The sequence below is a fragment of the Oncorhynchus kisutch genome, linkage group LG4 (genome assembly GCF_002021735.2).
Source record: "Oncorhynchus kisutch isolate 150728-3 linkage group LG4, Okis_V2, whole genome shotgun sequence".
NCBI classification, from domain to species: Eukaryota; Metazoa; Chordata; class Actinopteri; order Salmoniformes; family Salmonidae; genus Oncorhynchus; species Oncorhynchus kisutch.
In genome coordinates, this window is record NC_034177.2 from 24,521,916 (window position 1) to 24,546,871 (window position 24,956).

The following is a 24,956-nucleotide window of genomic DNA, read 5'->3' on the forward strand; positions in this document are numbered from 1 at the left end:
ATCCATATAGTGTCAACATCATAATTACATTAAAGATCACATTCATAGAAAAACACATCCCAGCATTTCCATAGCAATTGATGTTTCACATGATTTTGAAAGAGACCTTGCATTACTATGTTCCTGTTCTATCTTCCCATTGCTTGTTGTAAATATAGATAAACATGTAGAATAAGACAGACAAACAAGAAACATATTGAATTATAGAAAGTTAGACAATAGAGAGGGAGAGAAGACAGAGATCAAGTGTGTATGTATCTGTGTGTATACGAGCATGTAATGGAGTGTGTGTGCGCACGTATCACCTTCATAGTGTTCAGATATTTTACAGTCCCCAGAGCCATTCAATTCTACAGCCCCCTAACAAAGCCATCACCTACAGAGAAATGAACCTGGAGAAGAGCCCCCTAAGCAAGCTGGTCCTGGGGCTCTGTGGTGTCTGTTTGTGAACAGAGCCCCAGGACCAGCTTGCTTAGGGGGGCTCTTCTCCAGGTTAATTTCTCTGTAGAGCAACACAATTAGACACAACCAAATCATGAGAAAACAAAAAGATAATTACTTGACACATTGGAAAGAATTTACAACAAAAAAAAGAGCACTAGAATGCTATTTGTCCCTAAACAGAGAGTACACAGTGGCAGAATACCTGACCACTGTGACTGACCCAAAATTAAAGAAATCTTTGACTTTTTACAGACTCAGTGAGCATAGCTTTGCTATTGGGAGGGCAGACACTGCCCACAAAATTAGGTGGAAACTGAGCTGCACTTCCTAACCTCCTGCCAAATGTATGACCATAGAGACACAAATTTTCCTCAGATTACACAAAACCAAATAACATTTTGATAAACACCCATATATATTGGGTGAAATACCACAGTGTGCATTCACAGCAGCAAGATTTGTAACCCATTGCCAAAAAAAAAGGGCAACCAGTGAAGAACAAACACCATTGTAAATACCATTTATATTTATTTTCCCTTTTGTACTTTAACTATTTGCGCATATGACATTTGAAATGTCTTTATTCTTTTGGAACTTTTGTGAGTAATGTTTACTGTTATTTTTTTATTTCACTTTTATCTATTTCACTTGCTTTCATATGTTTCCCATGCCAATAAAGCACTTGAATTGAGAGACCCTCATTGTGTGACACCACTGACTGAGCTTTCACTGCTCATCATATTGTGTCCAATCATTGAGCAGCCATTTGGCAGTTTGGGCCAGGATCTAAAACCCTCCCACATTGTGCTACATGTTCCCACTCTATACCCTGCTCACGTTGACTCAGTCTCACACACTGGAGTGCACAGAGACTTCTCTATCTAATCTACACATTCACACGGAGCTCTCCTTCCCAAACACCTCTAATTCAAACATCTTATACCCTCTCTCGCATGCACTCACAGACACGACTCCAAAAGCATCCACATTCAAAAATATATTTATTACAGCATCAGCTACTTGTTCTATCATAATTACACATCCATGCAAACTCAGCCACCATTGCACAACAGAAGTGGGAGGACATTACAGCTACCTGTAAGAGACTCTTTCCCCGCTCATTAAAAAGAAGGGTTGGCTATATTCTCCTATGCCTAAGTTTGTTTCACCTCCAAAGACACAAGGCTTGTCCATGACTAGGTATCAGGTGCTAGTTACAACTGGTCAAATCAGACCACCACTGCCCAGACAAAGAATGTACAACACTTTTCATGAGAGATGTCTTAAAGACCAGTGATGGACCATCCATGCATTTGACATGCAACATGAAAAGCAGGCGAAGCATTCCAAGTATTAGAGGGCTGGTCTGCATTTCAACAATACTGAAAGGCCAGAGTGCACACAGCAATACAAACACCCAGGAGGGTTTGGTGCTAAACTAAAACTGCACACAGCAATACAAACACCCAGGAGGGCTTGGAGCTGAACTAAAACTGCACACAGCCACAAAACAAAAAAGGGTCAAGTCATTCAGCAGTATGGAAATAGAGGTCATCACATGCAGATGCACAATATGTCTGATTGCTGAACAGAATGTCAGATCCAGACATGAAGCAGGGAGCAGCATTGCAATCCAAGAGAAATAACAGAGACAGAGCAGAACTCAAGTGACACTTTGTGGCAAGAAGCTGGTCCTCTGCTAAACAGCCCACAAGAAAAGAGAGAGAGCAAGACAAGACGTCTCCAAGACAAGACATAGAACTTCAACTACAAGGCATCACACGCAACTACACATCGTAACTAACACACTGGAGGAATTACCCAATAGTTTATACTAAACATTTTACACATAGCACACATATAGTTTGGTTTAGCACTTGAATGGACCACTCCTAAGGGAGGAATTATGACGGCACTTCAGGGTCTTAATAAGGGGAAAGCTTTAGTTGCCATTGAGACAGACATCAAAACACAATGACCATAATCAGTTACATAGTCATTCACCAACAGATATGACACAAAACCAGTGATAAACAAGTCTTTGAACATAATAAAACATAGGTGAAAAAAAGACAATATAAATACAAAATCAAGTGATAGACAATAGATTAATAAAAAATTATATATATATATATATATATATATATATATATATATATAAAAACTTGCCAGTACTTCAATCCAGCATTGAGAAAAACGTACAATAATCCTAATTCCTATTCACATAGCTCAAATGTCAATGCTCCGAGATGTCAAGAATTATATATTCTCCCTCAAAAGCTGGATCCACACAGTAGTTTTTAAACTTTTAACTCCATTGATAAATTAAGTGCTCTGAACAAGTCACCAGGCTTCCCTCTGGTGGGCTTAAATAATGCAAACAAGACATTGACGCCCTTGCTGCACGATGCCCAACTTGCACAATGCTCGTTTCTCACTTATAAAGGGCAAGGATGCATGCCATGCATATAGCAAAGACACCTCAGGTCACGGCTACTCTAGGAATAAAACAGAAGGTATGGGACTGCTGCTGGAAGTCATGCTGCAGCCTCTGACCACGACACACTGCACTTTCACTAGCCGTGATCTAACACCATGACAATCACTAAACACAGAGGACACTGAGCATGAGAATTCGACCTTATTGGAAATATGCTGACACAGTATATAGATGGTAGAATCATGAACAGGAGGATATTGTATCAAGTGGTTTTACAGATTGTTACAATTGAGACTTGCATTGATTACCATTGAAACAGAAAGGACAGTTTCCCACGGGTACATTCAAGGCACTTCGACATTGGGCAGAAAGGAAATCATAAAAGGTCACTATTGCAAACAATATAAATAATACTAATTGTAGGATATGTGCAAGGAGCAGGTTACAGTATATCTAAAATATGTATACTGTAGTCAGGCAGGGGACATGAAAAAGGCTATAGAGAGCCTGGGCCGGTTACACGGAGCTGATTATGTAAAATGGGTTAATGGATGCTGATATGGCTGAAATTGTCCAACTATACAGTAAAATAAAGGACCTGAGGAAGGTACTCATTAGTGACAGTATAAAATAATGTAGTAGTGATAGGGTGAATGACCTTGTTGACAGTGCCCAGGAGAGGGTAGGTTACAGTATGTTGGTTGGTGAAGCTGGAATATTGACTACGCAGCTTCATGTTTACTATGACTGTAATAAAAGGTTTTGTGTTATTTATTGTTGCAGGTTATGGAGGCTTTACTAAAATAGGTGATTGGAGTTTACTGTACTGGATATTGATTGAAAACAGTTATTGGTGAGCCTTCACAACATTGGAGAGTGAGGAGGAGTTTAGCTTCAGCTAATTACTATTGATAGAGCACTAAGTAGTCATTGAAGTACCATTCTTTGCCACTCACTCCGTGGCCATCTGCTCAATGTGGTCGCTCAACAGCTTGTACTGCTCTGTAAGAGAGAAACAGAGAGCTCTTTTCAATCAAAACCACTAAGCATGTTTTTCCAGTTATAAATACATTAGTCTCAGAAAGCCTGTCTCCCCAACGGGCTCAGGAGAGGCAAAGGTGGAGGCATGACCCGCCTAACAGGTGCTCCTTAAAACCCACCAGCTTAACCCGGAAGCCAGCCGCACCAATGTGTCAGAGGAAACACCGTTCAACTGGCAACCGGGGTCAGCCTGCAGGCGCCCGGCCTGCCAGAAGGAGTCGCTAGGGCGCGATGAGCCAAGTAAAGTCCACCGGCCAAACCCTCCCCTGACGACGCTGGGCCAATTATGCGCCTCCTATGGGACTCCCGGTTGTGGCACAGCCCGAGAATGAACCCGGGTCTGTAGTAACGCCTCTAGCACTGCGATGCAGTGCCTTAGACCGCTGCACCACTCAGGAGGCCCAAACTAATATTTGTTTTTATACGTTTAAAACAGTTTGAACAGGTAAAACAAAGTAAATTATATGAAAAGGAAGCGTGGCAGATAACCAAACAACCTATTTGATCTTATTGATGTGAGGAAGGTTGGTTCATGTAGGGGTACCTTCATTTAGGTTCCCAATAACTGCTTGCTTCTTCAGGAAGTCATTGCAGAGTTTCTTACTGAGCCCAAAAGCCAGCATGTTGTGAGTGAATGTCCTGAAAGCAGACACTAAGAGTTAACTGACCATGAGATACAGTATAAAAAACCATGCAGATTCCTCTCCTCCTCAGATGGAACTTAGAAGTTGTTTTTTGTCCATAGGCATGAGCATGTCACCTCACTCACCCCAGTTGGCCAAAGGCAATATTCTCGTCGACTTTAGAGCTGTCATCTTTCTCTTCCTGGGTCATATGACACCACTTCTCTCTGGAGAAAGATAAGAGCAGAGAGAGGTTAGGGGTCAAGGTCTCCAAGTTTACCTCTGACCTTTTACCCACACCAAAACAACAAACCAGACATCATTGGAATGAGATGAAAATAGCAAAACATGTGAAAACTTTTTTGAAGGAAAACACGTCAAACTAAAGCGATGGCATGCTGGATAATGCGTGTTAGATTGCGGTTCTCTCTCTGATTGGGGAACGGAGAGAAATGTCTATCCAAAAGCTTTGGGAGGCTTTATAACCAGTGTAGTCATACAAGAAAACAGAGGACCTTTTTATTTTAGCAGGGAGTCACCATTGTGTCTATTTTTCAAGGGAGCCCTGCATATACAATTTAATAGAACCAAAAAATGGAATACAATATAAAACAAGTAAAATACAGCACGACACAAATTGAACACATATACACAGAACACAATCAACTAAAACAAACACATTCTTCATTATAAAATTCCTCTGTCCACTCTCTAAACTGCCCCAGGGACACAATGGCTACTATGTGTAATGCTTTTGGGAGATTATTCCAAACATATGGAGAAGAAAAACTAAAGGCTGATTTACCTAACTCTGAAGACACCAAATGAGTCTCCAGAGTTAACTAACCCTGTGAACAGGATTGATAACTCGACCTGAACAGCACCACAACATCACACACCCGTCCACTCACACTCATACATACACATAGAAGGTACAGGAGGATTTCTGAAATAAATAATACAATAAACTGAATGCTTAGCATTTGATGGGCTGCTACAGTAATTCATGGCAATACCCATGGAGAAGAACATAGCTATTAAGTGCTACAACACACCGTTCTACTTGAATGTGTTTTTCAAAACAATTGTCATTGTGGCTCAGTAAGACAGCATTCAGCGTGCAGTGGAATAAGACTTAAAAGTAGCACATAACTCCACGAAATGAAGCATTTATAATGGGTTAGTAAGTCACTTCTTAATCATTGCTCCATTAATAAGGTTTAATATAGGTCCTTATAAACCATTTATTAATCATTAGTTAAGTATTTTTGCATGGCCTCATCTACAGTGTGGGCTATTTATACTTTATAAATGTTGAGTGACCAGTGGAATTTCTCACCAAAAGATGGACATGCCATTGGTAGACATTCCAGCAGTACCAGTACATTCCAGCTCCTTAAGGTCTCACTAATATATATATTTTTAAATTCAAAATCAAATAGCTAAATGATCATCGGTATGACCTTAAAACAATTCCATATGGCTTAGTAATACCTTTCATCCGGCTTAGACTCGCATGTGATATTTTTAAAGATATAGGGATAGTTCAGCAAAATAATGAATTCCAATATTTGTTTCCTTGCCTTGTAAGCGGTCTATGGACGGCTCATAATCTCTTGTGGACAGATTCTGCATGTTAACCAAATAATGTCTGGTGAAGAGATAGAATGCGTAGGATAAGGAGCTGCAGTAGTCCTGGTGTTTGGGTTTTCAGCACTGATTATTTGGACGTACCAGGATTTGGCGAAGACGGTGCTTTAACTTTGACTGCTTCACATCGTGGTGAAATTAACAGCAAGGGGGTGGGGGCAGACAGTTTCCTTTTGTGAGGGTGGAGACTTTGCAAACCAGAACTCCCAATTTCTAACATGTATGGACCCAGAATTTTATCACGCAGCTGACCAAATTACACAGGATTTTAGTTCTAGGTTAACCGAGATTCTAAACTGGGTGGTTCGAGCCCTGAATGCTGATTGGCTGAAAGCCGTGGTATATCAGCCCATATACCATGGGTATGACAAAATATTTTTACTGCTTTTTTACTGCTCTAATTACGATGGTAACCAGTTTATAATAGCAATAAGGCACCGCGGGGGTTTGTGGTCTATTGCTAATATATCGTGGCTAAGGGCTGTATTCAGGTACTCCGCGTTGAGCCTAAGAACAGCCCTTAGCTGTGGTATATTGGCCATATACCACACCCCCTCTGGCCTTATTGCCTAATTAGCCTGCTCTAAGGGGTGACCCGCAATTCATACTTTTGGTAGAAAAGTCCCTGTCAAGAAACGCTTATAGCATTTTCAGACAGAAAACATTATTTTACTCAGCATAGTATATCCAAAGTTACACATCACATTATTACAACAGTGTGCCTGTTTTGGAATGACATTTTCATTATATTTTCTTAAACACCCTCTGTATTGTGTGCTTATTGTTAAACCATAGATACACTACATGGCAAAAGGATGTGGACACCCCTTCAAATTAGTGGATGCGGCTATTTCAGCCACACCCATTGCTGACAGGTGTATAAAATCGAGCACACAGCCATGCAATCTCCATAGACAAATATTGGCAGTAGAATGGCCCATACCGAAGAGCACAGTGACTTTCAACATGGCACAGTCATAGGATGCCACCTTTCCAACCATTGAGTTCGTCAAATTTCTACCCTGCTAGAGCTGCCCCGGTCAACTGTATGTGCTGTTATTTTGAAGTGGAAATGTCTAGGAGAGAAAATGTCAAAGCCACCAAGTGGTATCCCACACAAGCTCACAGAATGGAACCACCAATTGCTGAAGCACGTAGCGTGTAAAAATGGTCTGTCCTCGGTTGCAACACTCACTACAGAGTTCCAAACTGGCTCTGGAAGCAATGTCAGCACCAGAACTGTTCGTCTGGAGCTTCATGAATTAGGTTTCCATGGCCTAACAGCCACACACAAGCCTAAGACCGCACTCTCTGGAGTGATGAATCACTCTTCACCATCTGGCAGTCCAACGGAAGAATCTGGGTTTGGCGTATGCCAGGAGAACGCTACCTACCCCAATGCATAGTGCAAACTGTAAAGTTTGGTGGAGGAGGAATTATGGTCTGGGGCTGTTTTTCATGGTTCGGGCAAGGCCCCTTCGTTCCAGTGAAGGGAAATAATGCTACACCATACAATTACATTCTACATAGACAATTCTGTGCTTCCAACTTTGTGGCAACAATTTGGGGAAGGCCCATTCATGTTTCAGCATGACAGTGCCCCGTGCACAAAGCAAGGTCCATACAGAAATGGTTTGTTGAGATCGGTGTGGAAGAACTTGACTGGCCTGCACAGAGCTCTGACCTCAACCCCATCGAACACCTTTGTGATGATTTGGAACGTCGACTGCAAGCCAGGCCTAATCGCCCAATATCAGCGCCCAACCTCACTAATGCTCTTGTGGTTGAATGGAAGCAAGTCCCTGCAGCAATGTTCCAAAATCCAGTGGGAAGTCGGGACCTACTCCATATTAATGCCAATGCCCATTTTGGAATGAGATGTTTGACGAGCAGGTGTCCACATACACTACATGGCCAAAAGTATGTTATAGGGGCCCTTTTGAGACCTCAAGGAGCATCAGGTACTGCTGGAATGTCTATCTATAATTAACTAGGTTACTAACATGTACAGATGTGAGCGTAATGATTAAACTATTTACTAATCCATTGTAAATGCTTTATTACATGGAGTTATTCTAAAGCGCTACAGACTTAACATGCACTGGACGAGAGCAAAAAATTATGTCACATGCAACAGGCCCTACTAAAGAGAAACCCCTCATGCTGCAGATAAGAGTGAACATGTCAGCATGCAATCATCTGTGAAAACATAATACCTCGCCATCATGAAACGAACAACTCTTTAATAACCCTGCTTTATGCTCGAGGCAAATGTATTCATCCATGAAATTAACCCAAACAAACAGAAATAACAACAACCAAACAAACAAGAAGTGCATGTCATTCTGATGCTCGACAAGCACGCAGTAAATGACAAGTAATGCCCGCATCATGATCAGAATTAGGAAAAGTGTATGCAATCAACATAAATGTGTATTAACAAGAGAAACACACTTTTAATTAGTTGTCTAAAATAGATGGCTTTCAGCTATGACAGACACAGAGGATACAGTGAGTGAGAGGAGAAGTTCATGCAGATATCAGTGGACAAGTCAATAGGACAGCAACTATCCTACTGCTCCAATGCTGAGCCTATTATTGAACTTCAGTACAAGGATCTGTCCTTACCCTGTTCTGCTTGTGCTCAGTGAAGCACATCCTGAACAGTGCAAATTAAGCCTACGGCTCTTTCTAGATTTTCAACTCTCTCACTCTAAGTCACAATGTTGAGCATCCATCTGTTCCTTTCTCGGTTCATCCCTTTATTCGTCCTCTCTCTTTTGCCTCTTTCCCTTGTTCCTCGCTTTCCCTCCCTATCTCTCCATCTACCAGTGTTAGGAGGAGCAGACAGATAGGACAGACCTCTCGTCTTTCTCTTCCTCATCCGTCCCCCTGCCCGGCAGCAAGGCACAAGGAGACAAAGGGTTAAAGATACATGCAAAGGTTGAGAACAATAGCTTGGGAGAAGAAACTGGTGGCAACAGTCAGGAGCTCAACAGCAGTTTGAGTGAACTACAGACTGGTATACAGTCAGCCTTCCTTCAATTCCTAATTTGTGTTAAAACTCATACCACATTCCCTTACCCCTCATTTATACACACAGACAAGACAAGTGTTCACAAACAAAGAGACGAACCTCCCACCTCTTGAAAATACACCCCACATTCACGCATACGTTTCATTCAATCTATCCATCTACTGCACTCTATTACACACTCCAATTTTATCCAATTCGCACTACACAGGCTGTAAAAGGAGCTTTATAGTAACATCCCAGTTTAGTGATATAACAGTCGTATCATCTTTCATCTCCCCTGCTGGTACATCAGTCTCTCACCTGGTGGTAGGTGACCTCTTCTTCCTCTCACAGTGGACCGCATCAAAGAACGCGGCGTTCCAAAACCTCAACGTATGCCTGTCACCGGAGACACCACAACACATCTATAACACCAACCAGGTAGGACAATAATTCACTACCTCATTGTTATTGTGTGGATTTTAAATCATCTATAAACATAAATGAACATCCATCTCATACCAGATGGGTTGCTGTTTCAGGTGTGTGTACAGGTACACCTTCTCGTTCTCTACTTTCTTCTTCTCTGGAGACACAGAGGACACTTTAGAGGACAGGCAGAGGGAGCAACTGATAAAGGCAACCCATACTTTGAGGCAAGAGAGGAGTAATTTGACCAGTTGGCAGGTTGGTTAAAAGAACATTTAAGGACATGGAGTTATAAATCAGACTAATACAGGAACTGACTTGCTTGTATCTTAAACTTTTGATGGGTGTGTACCCTACAATCAACAAGAGATGAGATTGACGTACCTGGTGATTTGGGCTTTACCTCGACTGGACTCTCTGCCTCCCTGGGTAGAAAATAGTTGGGAGGAAAAGTCAGCAAATAAACGGACTAAAACCGCTCTTAGAAGAAACATTATTGATTGGTTATTAACAGGAATACATCTCACTCATTCTTTCGAGCGGACGCTCTCAGCTTGCTCTCCAGGCCTCCAAAGAAACCTTTGACTTCCGTTTTGGCTGCAGAGGAGTTCTTCAGGAGCCGCTCGGCTGCGTCTTTCTTGCCAGACAGCCAGGAGTTGGCCTTATTCAGGTAGGAGTCCATGGCTACAGGCGGCTGCTGCAGCAGCTCAGTGGGGGATGGCTGGGACTTACCTGAGGTGCAGAGAAGGATCCTTTTACTATACACCACCATGCTCTAATCATGTTTCCTATTGATTATGAATAGGTACTGCGTAGAGCCTAATAGCAAATTAATAGCATAGTAATAGCAAAGTAATAGCATTATAATAGCATTGTATTAGCACAAATTCTAATACCCCACACATGCAGAGATGCACACATCAATAGTATGTACAGTTAGCTTAAACTGACTCTGTGGTTATGTTGCAACTACAAAAGGGTACAACCCTGAACGTTGACCCCTCCCCATTAATGTTGGGAAACTGGGAGGCCATTAAGAGAGGGGAGAATGACTCTCATTTGTGGTTCTAAGCAGATACACATCTCACCAGTGTGGTAGTAAGTGAAACACATGGTCATGAGGTTTTTAGCTGGACTGTAGTCATCCATCTGATAGCACCTGCAACACACACACACTTCTGTAATGGGGATATGATTGTGCAGATAATATTGTACAGTGAAATACACCCATTCCCTTATGTGTGACTTAGGTCTAGACAACGAGCTTTGCACACAACACCCACATGTATTTGACCACACACACAAACGTGTTCACATATTCTCCTTCTGAGATGGAGCCGAGCCTGGAAGTTGTTGTCTTTACAAACTCTTAAGGGAACGAAGCCATTGTGTAAAACCCATCAATACAATGTAGCAGGTGTATGGCTCAGTCTCCCAACAAAAATAAGTGAAACAGGGAAAAAAATAAGCACTTAAAACACGAAAGAGTTGAAGTGAAAGAGGGAGTCAGACTTACTCGAAAAGAACAACTGCAAAAGACTGCACCAGCCTGTAGAATGTTGCTTCACTCACACACTTGGAGTTGCAGCGCTGCAAATAAAGCCATGTGTCTTCAGTTACCATAAACTTAAAACATGTAGCACCAGCAGCGAAGCTGTGCTGATAACTGTGCCATTACTCTGTGTCTATGTGCAGAGACATACACATCTCTGTGCTTACATACCGGCCCTTACCTGTGCACTGACGTATCTGGCAAACCACTCCCTACCCTTGCCATTTTCTCCACTGCACAGCTCCCCAAAGCGAGCCTTCTCCTCCTGGTCAAAGTCCTCCCTGAGAGAAAAGAGGTTTATACAGACCCACCTTAAACAGTGACTGAACAAAAATAAAACGCAACATGCAACAATTTCAAAGACTTTACTGAGTTACAGTTCATATAAGGAAATAAGTCAATTGAAATAAATTCATGAGTCCCTAATCTATAGATTTCACATGACTGTATCAAAGATACACTACAGTGCATTCGAAAAGTATTCAGGCCTCTTGCCTTTTTCCACATTTTGTTACATTACAGCCCTATTCTAAAATATATATTTTTTTATTTAAATCCTTATCAATCTACTCAAAATACCCCAAAATGACAAAGCAAAAACAGGTTTAGAATTTTTTTCAACTGAAATCTCACATTTACATAAGTATTCAGACCCTTTACTCAGTACTTTGTTGAAGCACCTTCGGCAGCCTTGAGTCTTCTCCCTAAATTTTATCAGCATATCGATTGCGCAACCAGGGATGGAAAGACCTTGGATCATTGTTACTCTAACTTCCGCAAGAAAATATAAGGCCCTGCCCCGCCCCCCTTTCGGAAAAGCTGACCACGACTCCATTTTGTTGATCCCTGCCTACAGACAGAAACTAAAACAAGAGGCTCACACGCTGAGGTCTGTCCAACGCTGGTCCGACCAATCTGACTCCACACTCCAAGACTGCTTCCATCACGTGGACTGGGACATGTTTCGTATTGCGTCAGATAACAATATTGACGAATACGCTGATTCGGTGTGCGAGTTCATTAGAACGTGCGTTGAAGATGTCGTTCCCATAGCAACGATTAAAACATTCCCTAACCAGAAACCGTGGGTTGATGGCAGCATTCGTGTGAAACTGAAAGCGCGAACCACTGCTTTTAATCAGGGCAAGGTGTCTGGTAACATGACCGAATACAAACAGTGCAGCTATTCCCTCCGCAAGGCTATCAAACAAGCTAAGCGTCAGTACAGAGACAAAGTAGAATCTCAATTCAACGGTTCAGACACAAGAGGCATGTGGCAGGGTCTACAGTCAATCACGGACTACAGGAAGAAATCCAGCCCAGTCACGGACCAGGATGTCTTGCTCCCAGGCAGACTAAATAACTTGTTTGCCCGCTTTGAGGACAATACAGTGCCACTGACACGGCCTGCAACGAAAACATGCGGTCTCTCCTTCACTGCAGCCGAGGTGAGTAAGACATTTAAACGTGTTAACCCTCGCAAGGCTGCAGGCCCAGACGGCATCCCCAGCCGCGCCCTCAGAGCATGCGCAGACCAGCTGGCCGGTGTGTTTACGGACATATTCAATCAATCCCTATACCAGTCTGCTGTTCCCACATGCTTCAAGAGGGCCACCATTGTTCCTGTTCCCAAGAAAGCTAAGGTAACTGAGCTAAACGACTACCGCCCCATAGCACTCACATCCGTCATCATGAAGTGCTTTGAGAGACTATTCAAGGACCATATCACCTCCACCCTACCTGACACCCTAGACCCACTCCAATTTGCTTACCGCCCAAATAGGTCCACAGACGATGCAATCTCAACCACACTGCACACTGCCCTAACCCATCTGGACAAGAGGAATACCTATGTGAGAATGCTGTTCATCGACTACAGCTCGGCATTCAACACCATAGTACCCTCCAAGCTCGTCATCAAGCTCGAGACCCTGGGTCTCGACCCCGCGAGACGGCCTACAGGGAGGAGGTGAGGGCCCTCGGAGTGTGGTGTCAGGAAAATAACCTCACACTCAACGTCAACAAAACTAAGGAGATGATTGTGGACTTCAGGAAACAGCAGAGGGAACACCCCCCTATCCACATCGATGGAACAGTAGTGGAGAGGGTAGCAAGTTTTAAATTCCTCGGCATACACATCACAGACAAACTGAATTGGTCCACTCACACAGACAGCATCGTGAAGAAGGCGCAGCAGCGCCTCTTCAACCTCAGGAGGCTGAAGAAATTCAGCTTGTCACCAAAAGCACTCACAAACTTCTACAGATGCACAATCGAGAGCATCCTGGCGGGCTGTATCACTGCCTGGTACGGCAACTGCTCCGCCCTCAACCGTAAGGCTCTCCAGAGGGTAGTGAGGTCTGCACAACGCATAACCGGGGGCAAACTACCTGCCCTCCAGGACACCTACACCACCCGATGTTACAGGAAGGCCATACAGATCATCAAGGACATCAACCACCCGAGCCACTGCCTGTTCACCCCGCTATCATCCAGAAGGCGAGGTCAGTACAGGTGCATCAAAGCTGGGACCGAGAGACTGAAAAACAGCTTCTATCTCAAGGCCATCAGACTGTTAAACAGCCACCACTAACATTGAGTGGCTGCTGCCAACACACTGACAATGACACTGACTCAACTCCAGCCACTTTAATAATGGGAATTGGTGGGAAATGATGTAAATATATCACTAGCCACTTTAAACAATGCTACCTTATATAATGTTACTTACCCTACATTATTCATCTCATATGCATACGTATATACTGTACTCTATATCATCGACTGCATCCTTATGTAATACATGTATCACTAGCCACTTTAACTATGCCACTTTGTTTACATACTCATCTCATATGTATATACTGTACTCGATATCATCTACTGTATCTTGCCTATGCTGCTCTGTACCATCACTCATTCATATATCCTTATGTACATATTCTTTATCCCCTTACACTGTGTATAAGACAGTAGTTTTGGAATTGTTAGTTAGATTACTTGTTGGTTATTACTGCATTGTCGGAACTAGAAGCACAAGCATTTCGCTACACACACATTTACATCTGCTAACCATGTGTATGTGACAAATAAAATTTGATTTATGACGCTATAAGCTTGGCACATATGTATTTGGGGAGTTCCTCCCAATCTTCTCTGCAGATCCTCTCAAGCTCTGTCAGGTTGAATGGGGAGCGTTGCTGCACAGCTATTTTCAGGTCTCTCTGCCTTTATTTCTTGCGCCACCCCAGAAATAACCCTCTTGATCTGCTATGAAAATCCATGCAGGAAACATTCCACTCTGATATCTTTTAGAGTCTTAACACACGCTTCTTCTGCTCTGCAGACACACCAAAAAAAATCTAAAATAAGACCACTTCTTGTGACTTTCAGACTCCAAACTTTGTTCCAACACATTCCAGATTTTCCTAGGAGACATTAAAAGGATTTTCCAAGTAGCATTCATCCAAAAAACCTGACTCAAAAACGAGTCAAGTGGTTTCCTATTTTCCAACATAGATTTACTTATTTGGTTTCCCTTTTTCTTCGCCACTGTAACCTACTCATTCTCACTTTCTGTACTATTAGATTCACTTGACTCACTAGCAGTTTCAAACATTGACCTCAGTTTCCGCCAACGAACATCTACCCTGACATACAATGTCAACTGTGAGACATTATATAGATTAGGTGTGCTTTTCCAAATCATGTCCAATCAATTGAAATCACCACAGATGGACTCTTAAGTCAAGTTATAGAAACATCAAGGATAATCAATGGAAACAGGATGCACCTGAGCTCAATGATCTTGAGTGGCGCAGGTAGGGATCCTGAGTAACGCAGCGGTCTAAATCAAATCAAATTTGTCACATGCGCAGAATACAACAGGTGTCGAGACCTTAGTGAAATGCTTACTTACGAGCCCTTAACTAACAATACTTTAAGATGTTTTAAGAAAAAAATAGATAAGTAAAACATTTAAAATAAAAGTAACAAATAATTAAACAGCAGCAGTAAAAGAACAGTAGTGAGGCTATATACAGTGGGTACCGGTACAGGGTCAATGTGCGGGGGCGCCAGTTAGTCGAGGTAATATGTACGTCTACGTAGAGTTAAAGTGACTATGTGTAGATAATAAACAGAGTAGCAGCAGCATAAAAGAGTGGTCTGGGTAGCCTTTTGATTAGCTGTTCAGGAGTCTTATGGCTTGGGGATAGAAGCTGTTAAGAAGCCTTTGGGAACTAGACTTGGAGCTCCGGTACCGCTTGTTGTGCGGTAGCAGAGAGAACAGTCCATGACTAGGGTGGCTGGAGTCTTTGACAATTTTTAGGGCCTTCCTCTGACACCGCCTGGTATAGAGGTCCTGGATGGCAGGAAGCTTGGCCCCAGTGATGTAGTGGGCCGTACGCACTACCCTCTGTAGTGCCTTGCGGTCGGAGGCCGAGCAGTTGCCATACCAGGCAGTGATGCTCTTGATGGTGCAGCTGTAGAACCTTTTGAGAATCTGAGGAACCATGCCAAATCTTCAGTCTCCTAAGGGGGAATAGGTGTTGTCGTGCCCTCTTCACGACTGTCTTAGTGTGTTTGGACCATGATTGTTTGTTGGTGATTTGGACACCAAGGAACTTGAAGCTCTCAACCTGCTCCACTGTAGCCCCGTCGATGAGAACGGGGACCTGTTCGGGTCCTCCTTTTCCTGTAGTCCACAATCATCTCCCTTGTCTTGATCACGTTGAGGGAGAGGTTGTTGTCCTGGCACCACACGGCCAGGTCTCTGACCTCCCTATAGGCTTTCTCATAGTTGTGGTTGATCATGCCTATCAGTGTTGTGTCATCGGCAAACTTGATGGTGTTGGAGTCGTGCCTGGCCGTGCAGTCATGAGTGAACAGGGAGTACAGGAGGGGACTGAGCACGCACCCCTGAGGGGCCCCCATGTTGAAGATCAGCGTGCCGGATGTGCTATTACCTACCCTTACCACCTGGGAGCGGCCCGTCAGGAAGCCCAGGATCCAGTTGCAGAGGGAGGTGTTTAGTGCCAGGGTCCTTAGCTTAGTGATGAGCTTTGAGGGCACTATGGCGTTGAATGCTGTGCTGTAGTCAATGAACAGCATTATCACATAGGTGTTCCTTTTGTCCAGGTGGGAAAGGGCAGTGTGGAGTGCAATAGAGATTGCATCATCTGTGGATCTGTTGGGGCGGTATGCAAATTGGAATGGATCTAGGGTTTCTGGGATAATGCTGTTGATGTGAGCCATGACCAGCCTTTCAAAGCACTTCATGGCTACAGACGTGAGTGCTACGTGTCGGTTGTCATTTAGGCAGGTTACCTTAGTGTTCTTGGGCACAGGGACTATAGGGGTCTGCTTGAAACATGTTGGTATTACAGACTCGGACAGGGAGAGGTTGAAAATGTCAGTGAAGACACTTGCCAGTTGGTCAGCGCATGCTCGGAGTACACGTCCTGGCAATCTGTCTGGCCCTGCGGCCTTTTGAATGTTGACCTGTTCAAAGGTCTTACATTGGCTATGGAGAGCGTGATCACACAGTCGTCCGGAACAGCTGATGCTCTCATGCATGCTTCAGTGTTACTTGCCTCGAAGCGAGCATAGAAGTAATTTAGTTGTCTGGTAGGCTTGTGTCACTGGGAAGCCCGCGGCTGTGCTTCCCTTTGTTGTCTGTAATAGTTTGCAAGCCCTGCCACATCCAACGATTGTCGGAACAGGTGTAGTACAATTCAATCTTTGTCCTGTATTGACGCTTTGCCTGTTTGATGGTTCATCAGAGGGCATAGCGGGATTTCTTATAAGCTTCCGGGTTGAAAGCGGCAGCTCTACCCTTTAGCACAGTGCGGATGTTGCCTGTAATCTAAGGCACTGCATCGCAGTGCTAGAGGCGTCTCTCCTGACCCGGGATCTATCCCGGGCTGTATCACAACCGGTCGTGATCGGGAGTCCCATAGGGCGGCGCACAATTGGCCAAGTGTCGTCCCGGTTAGGGGAGGGTTTGGCCGGGGTAAGCCGTCATTGTAAATAAGAATTTGTTGTTTACAGACTTGCCTAGTTAAATCAAATTTAAATAATACATTGAGTCTCATAGCAAAGGGTTTGAACACTTATGTAAATAAGGTATCTGTTTTTTTTATTTTAATACAGTTGCAAAATATATATATATATTTTTTACTTGTCTTCCATTTGTCATTATGAGGTATTGTGTGTAGATTGATGAGGGAAAATGTTCTTTAAATCTATTTTAGAATAAAGCTGTAAGGTAACAAAATGTGGAAAGCCAAACATTGGCAGTAGAATGGCGTGTAAAAATGTTCTGTCCTCATTTGCAACACTCATTCCCGAGTTCTAAAATGCCTATGTAAGCAACGTCAACACAAGAACTGTTCATCGGGAGGATAATGAAATGGGTTTCCATGGCCAAGCAGCCGCACACAAGCCTAAGAACACTATGTGCAACGCCAAGTGCCGACTGGAGTGGTGTAAAGCTTGCCACCATTGGACTCTGAAGTAGTGGAAACGCATTATCTGGAGTGATGAATCACGCTTCACCATCTGGCAGTCTGACGGAAGAATCTGGGTTTGGCGGATGCAATGTGCCAAATGTAAAGTTTGGTGGAGGATGAATAATAGTCTAGGGCTGTTTTTCATGGTTCGGGCTAGGCACCTTCGTTCCAGTGAAGGGAAATCTTTTCGCTACAGCATACAACGACATTCTAGACGATTCTGTGCTTCAAACTTTGTGGCAACAGTTTGGGGAAGGCCCATTCATGTTTCAGCATGACAATGTCCCCGTGCAGAAAGAGAGGTCCATCCAGAAATGGTTTGTCAAGATAGGTGTGGAAGAACTTGACTGGCCTGCACAGAGCTCTGACCTTTACCCCGTCAAACAACTTTGGGATGAATTGGAACGCCAACTGCGAGCCAGGCCTAATCGCCCAACATCAGTGCCCGACCTCACTAATGCTTGTGAATGAATGGAAGTAAATCCCTGCAACAATGTTCCAACATCTTGTGGAAAGCCTTCCTAGAAGAGTGGAGGCTGTTATAGTAGCAAAGGGAAAACTAACTCCATATTAATGCCCATAATTTTGGAATTAGATGTTCGACAAGCAGGTGTCTACATACTTTTGGTCATGTTGTGTACCTTTTTTAAAAAGGTAGGGGCGTGGATCAGAAAACCAGTCAGTATCTGGTGTGACCACATTTCACCTCATGCAGCGTGACATCTCTTTCACAAATGTTGATCAGGCTGTTGATTGTGGCCTGTGGAATGTTGTCCCACTCCTCTTCAATGGCTATGCGAAGTTGCTGGATATTGGCGGGAACTGGAACATGCTGTCGTACATGTCGATCCAGAGCATCCTTAACATGCTCAAAGAGTGACATATTCAAATTGCCATTGATAAAATGCAATTGTGTTCATTGTCCGTAGCTTATACCTGCCCATACCATAACCCCACCATTGGGCACTCTGTTCACAATGTAGACTTCAGCAAACCGTTCGCCCACAACGCCACACACGTGGTCTGAGGTTGTGAGGCTGGTTCGACATACTGCAAAATTCTCTAAAACGATGTTGGAGGTGGCTTATGGTAGAGAAATTAACATAAATGTATCTGCCAACAGCTCTGGTGGACAGTCCTGCAGTCAGCATGCACATTTCACACACCCTCAATACTTGAGACATCTGTGGCATTGTATTATGTGACAAAACTGCACATTTTATTGTACCCAGCACAAGGTGCACCTGTGTAATTAATGACCATGCTGTGTAATCGTCTTCTTGATATTCCACATCTGTCAGGTGGATGGATTATCTTGGCAAAGATTAAATGCTCACTAACAGGGATGTAAAGAAATTTGTGCACAACATTTTATAGAAATTTGCTTTTTGTGCATATGGAAAATTTCTGGGAACTTTTATTTCTGCTCATGAAAAATGGGTCCAACACTTTACATGTTGCGTTTATATTTTTGTTCAGTATTTTACACTCATACTAAACCCTCATAAAAGACCCTATCCATGTTTAAGTACCACTGTAAAATAGTTCATTCTAGCTACACATACTGTACAGGCCCTCAGGGACAGACCCACACCACCCCACATTCAGAGAATCCAGGGTGATCTTACTTTCCATGAAACACCATCTCCACGTAAGCTTTCATGAACTCCTGATTCTCCACTGCCTCTACCCCAAGCTCTGCGCTGTGATTGGACGAGGAGGATGAGTGCCGTGAGTTCCACTGCTGGGAGTGTGGGTCCATGTCATTCTCACTGTCTGCCGACTCTGTGGCATCACTGTCCCTGTCCTCTCCCTCACAATGGTGGTGGGAGCTGGGTATGGGGGCCATGGGATCAGGCAACTGTGGCTCCAGGAGAACAATGGAGGCAGGCTCTTGGAACAGCGGCTCAGAGGAGAAAATGTCTGCATGGAGCAGCGCCCCACTAGGAGGACTTGCAAATGAGGGGGCTGTATCGTCTGAACATGAAGGGATATCAAAGTCTATGAGGCTTTCCACAGCTACCCCCTCCATTGTTGAGGACAGAGAACAGAGATGGCAGAACTAAAGTAGACAGGAGAAGGCTCTTCAGACGCTCTCATCCACGAGGGGCGCTGTAGCAGAATGGACTCAATGCCCACACACCCATTGCACACTGTGAAGAGAGGAGAGAGGGAACTGTTACTTATAACACTCATAGGCCAACTTTAACCAAATAACACAATATAATGATGTACAGTAATGCTGTTGATATGACTGTTTGGATATGAACGGATATTGTGTTTTCCATCAGTATTGAAGCTGTCTTTAAACCGGGTAGGCCAGTTCTCATTTACAACTGCGACCTGGCCAAGATAAAGCAAAGCAGTGCGACAAAAACAACACAGAGTTACACATGGGATAAACAAACGTACAGTCAATAACACAATAGAAAATCTATATACAGTATGTGCAAATGTAGTAAGATTAAGGAGGTAAAACAATAAATAGGCCGTAGTGGCGAAATAATTACAATTTAGCATTAAGACTGGAGTGATTGATGTGTAGATGGTGATGTGCAAGTAGAGACACTGGGGTGCAAAAGAGCAAAAAAATAACAATATGGGGATGAGGTAGTTGGGTGGGATATTTACAGATGGGCTGCGTACAGGTGCAGTGATCAGTAAGCTGCTCTGACAACTAATGCTTATAGTTAGTGAGGGAGATAAGTCTCCAGCTTCAGTGACTTCTGCAATTCGTTCCAGTCATTGGCAGCAGAGAACTGGAAGGAAAGGCGGCCAAACGAGGTGTTGGCTTTGAGGATGACCAGTGAAATATACCTGCTGGAGCGCACACTATGGGTGGGTGTTGCTATGGTGACCAGTGAGCTGTGATAAGGCGGGGCTTTACCTAGCAGACTTATAGATGACCTGGAGCCAGTGGGTTTGGCGACGGATATGTAGCGAGGGCCAGGCAACGAGAGAATACAGGTCGCAGTGGTGGGTAGTATATGGAGCTTTAGTGACAAAATGGATGGCACTGTGATAGACTACATCCAATTTGCTGAGTAGAGTGTTGGAGGCTATTTCTTCTGAAGTTAAGCCATTTTGCTTCTTTGTCAGGGGAACAGTTTTGCCTGCTTTTGCCCTGATCCTGGATCTGGCAGCTCTGCCAGTCTAACCCCCAGGCTGATGTCTGGTCTGATCCTGGATCTGGCAGCTCTGCAAGTCTAACCCCCTGGCTGATGTCGTCTGACTGAAAGACTGGGGATATTATTGAGATAAGGAGGACATAATATAGGATTGGGACAGTTGGACTGTAACCCAGCATTAGTGAAAACACACGCACACGCCGATGCACCAAACACGCCGCAATGTTTTATAAAAGTAAGAAAATAAAGGAATATGGCCCTTCATTTAGCCTGTTTTTCACACAACACACACAACCCCTTTTCAGTTGTTCATGTCAAAGCAATGAACTACAGCTTACTCTGTTGAAACCTGAACATGCCTCAGTTGTGAAAATTCACTCTTGACATTTTGGTGTATTAGATGTTAGCTAAAATAGGCTTTATCTGACTTGTTCACAAAATGTCAAGAGGGAAATCTCCCAACTCTTTTTTTCTCTTGCAGCTTTATCACAAGGACCGAGGTGAGCCGAGCTGAGTGAGAAAAAACAGGTTTCTCTGTTGTTGTGGTTCCCACTGCAGTACTAACGGCACGGCAGAATCACCTTCCAGATATGCCATTGGCCTATGCACTGAGCCCCCTTGGCTGCCCTCCGAGTGAGGGGGAGACCTTCAGTTGAGCTCAGGAAATCTCAGCGGTGGGTGCACAGGCTGAAGTATTTCTGCTTCCCTAGCAAGAGAACAGGCCCCCAGTCCTGCTCAACCACCCACACACTCTCCCTCAGGGGATTGAGCATAGAGGACAGGGACGGGACGCTTTTCATCACAAATGACGGGATACTGAAAAGCTTGAGTAATTAGATCTACTGGATTTATGACTTGAGAGATGTGAGAGAGGGGTTGTAGAAAGATACTGCATTGCATTGATCCATGTGTACGATCCAGGCTGTAATGAAATGATAAACTGAACATCCATTTACTGTAGACAGGATCTGGCACCTAGTTTTATATTGCAGACAAATACATCTCATATTTTTATTATCAAAATTAATATCTAGGTGTATCTCTACCATCGTCAACTAATATCTAGTTTCCAACAATCACAAGTGGTCATTACATAAAGTGTGGCATTGTTCTATTATGAGGTCTTGTTATCATGTAAAATATGCCCTTGCAAACATTCATGTGAGGGCATGACACATAAAAGCCATGTTATACTAATGTCCCCATGTTCACCCCAGGAAATATTATTCAGTAGGCTAGTCTCTCCACAACCATCATCCAAGCAACATACTCTATGTGATAGACTGAGTAGAGGAAACATCTTGTCAATTCAGTGTGGGTCATATCATTTTCTGATTTTCTTCCTTCAGTCCTCACTGGCATTCTAAAATTAAATTTCATGGTCTGCAGGCCAGGAACTGAAGTCTTGCTTGCTTGGAGTGTCCTCCCTATAATCTCTTAGCAATAAAATCTAAAATGTTCCTTACCCCAATGTAGGAGGGCTGTTGTCCAGTCCAGACGCCTGACTGTCCTGACTCAAACCAGACTTTGAGAGGAGGGTAAACTGGTTCAGTCATATCTAATCACAGGCATTTGGACACTTGAATGTCCATGTAGGCTGCCCCTCTCTTCCATGGGAGTGGACTAGCAACATAGATAAGACTGACTGAGTGCATAACTAAACATTTCACACTGAAGGGAATGTGGGAGAGAAAAGACTGATAAGGGAGGTTTGGAATCTTGATTCGTTATGCCTTGCTGCTAGTGCTATAGCTGGATGCTGTATATACGATCTGACCTAACATGACATGGACACAGCTAGTTCAGAGAGAAAAAGGCGGTCTAAAATAAATGACTTAGAGGACATGCATTACTCACTCCAATTTGGTAGGCAAAATTCAGTTTTCTTTGCAAAGTAGGCATTTCACATAGCTCATTGTTCTTTTCACATGGCTGTTTGTTTCTTTGGTGCATCATCTCACAACAACTTGAATCTGAAGCAGAGAAAATACGTCAGTCTTCCAAGCTCCCTTTTTTTTGTCCAAGAATCAAACAAGTATGATACCCAACAAACATGTCCTGCTGAGAACCAACATCCCTATATTATTAACGAGTTTTCCCAAATAAGTCAAACCCTCCTCCCCTTCATGACCTTGATCAAACAAGGTCACTTAAATAGAGCTTCCATGGTGACAAATGAAGATAAGCTGTTAAGACCACTTGGACACGACAGCAAAGCAGGAGCCAGAAGAGACAACAGTCACTGTGTGAATGACCATATAAATATTAACAGGAAGTTCTCTTCCATGTGCAGTTCCAGATAAAACCAAAGACAACCCCAAAGCCAAACAAAACCAATGAGTAGCCTATTATGAGTAAGCTTCATCACTAACACCAGCCTGCTCTTACTAGTACTTTTAACTGGTGTATGAAATGTACTCTCTATAAATAACGTTATTATACATGAGTAAAATAAAAACAAAACATTTCCAACCTGATACGGCTATGGTACTTTTATCAAAGATAGAACTAGTGAGAGTGACACTGTATCGAAACGATGTCTAATTGTTTTGGGCAAAATGCAGTAGCTACTTTCCCATCAGTAAGGCTACATTGTTGTTATTGCCAATATGTGTGTACGAGGTAAGCTTCCAGAACAACATGCTTGATCGTAAGAACTGTCAAGTAGGTCTAGTAGCCTGGGGGGGACAGGGGGGGGGGGGGGGGACATCAAAACTACTTATATTTTCATTCTGAATTCAACCATTACTTCAGTAACGTTAACTTGAAAGCATATTTTCAGGAAATAGATCGAATACTGTAAACAACACCCATTAGGTTAGGCTACAGTATGGTAGTTTACTCGTATATTTAGTGTTCAATTTTTTTTAAACACGCACTTCAGAGGGATAAGCCCATGTTACGCAGCCAATAAACATCTATAGGGTTGCCAGTGCCTGCCAACACCACCACTTGACATCTCCAGCAATCTGATGATGAATGACAGACATCTAGTAGGCCTACAGTGTGAAATCGAAATAAGATTGTATATGGCTTGTCAATAAAACACACCAAATTACAAGCGTATGTCGAGAAATTGATTATATTAAAACATATGATATAATAACAGTACATTTCCTTTACAGTTGTACGTACATGAAATGTCGCAGGTTGATGAGGGGTTTAGTCTTCCCTGTATGCGTCGGATCCTGCTCACTTCAGTAGTGTCAAAACAGGCATGCGCAATCAAGCACGACTGTAAAGTGGGGGTGGGGAACCCAATGACGTCACTAAGTATCCCGTTCATGTCCTCTCGAAAACTCGGGCATTCCGAGCTAAAATGTGTTAAAAATGAACGTAAATTATTTGCGTAGAGCTTCTTATTGGTTGATTCTGATATTTCCTTAGTGGGAAACTGTGGAATATTATTTCCACAACAAGTAAGCAAGTCAGACATTTTCGATTTACCGAATTTAACGTTTTTGTTGTTGTTCCCGACAGACTATGAACACGGAAGTAGATGTTTGACTTTTTTAGATATTTTTTTTACCTGAACGTCCCAACTCTGTCGTGGCCCCATTTAACTTGACGTTGAAAATGGTTAAGATAATGGTAAAGGTTAAGTCATGGTTAACGTTAGAGTACGGATGTCCCAATGATCCCAGATTGAACTAACAACAACATATGTTCACGCGAAAATAAGATAATACCAATTGAGGAGCTTTTGAATGGGGGGCAATGAGAGAGTGTCGAAATTGGTCAATATAACAGTTAATTGCTATTTTGATAGGTGACGCTTATTTGATCGAATATAAGATTCATAATGCTTAGGTTGATGCAATGTAGGCTACTGATATAAGTGATAAGACATTCTGACAATCTTGTAAATAACGATTTTATACCGGAGTTGTACCATATGTTCACATGCGTATCTGCCCTATCGTTGGCTAGAATGTTCCCACCTGATCTCGCTTCCTCCCGCCTACCTTTCGCATTTAAGGACATGCGTTTCCATTGTTAATGCAGTCAGTTGACCATCTTGTCAATATAATAGATCATCTTCGCTCTGCATCTAAACGGGAAAAGGGCCAGTAATATTTGAGCAGACTTCGTCACGATACTGATGACCAACCAATATATAT

General features: G+C 43.1%; 1 protein-coding gene across 5 annotated transcripts; it reads right to left on the reverse strand.

Annotated features, from left to right (window-relative positions):
- Positions 1-1,428: 1,428 nt before the first annotated feature.
- On the reverse strand, positions 1,429-24,097 carry kiaa0513 (KIAA0513 ortholog). 5 transcript variants are annotated; one of them, XM_031822701.1, is made up of 14 exons: positions 23,971-24,052; positions 22,693-22,808; positions 19,336-19,860; positions 11,377-11,476; positions 11,160-11,233; positions 10,732-10,802; positions 10,171-10,375; positions 10,028-10,068; positions 9,737-9,800; positions 9,536-9,613; positions 9,061-9,090; positions 4,695-4,775; positions 4,470-4,564; positions 1,429-3,886 (listed from the first exon to the last, which is right to left on the reverse strand). In XM_031822701.1, exons 3-14 carry the CDS (start codon positions 19,737-19,739, stop codon positions 3,837-3,839), a joined length of 1,293 nt encoding a protein of 430 aa, XP_031678561.1. In that variant the 5' UTR covers positions 19,740-19,860; positions 22,693-22,808; positions 23,971-24,052; the 3' UTR covers positions 1,429-3,836. The 5 variants fall into 5 exon arrangements, with proteins under 5 accessions (XP_031678561.1, XP_031678560.1, XP_020336219.1 ...); XM_031822700.1 differs by lacking the exon at positions 22,693-22,808 and having other exon boundaries at positions 23,971-24,097; XM_020480630.2 differs by lacking the exon at positions 9,061-9,090.
- Positions 24,098-24,956: the final 859 nt, after the last annotated feature.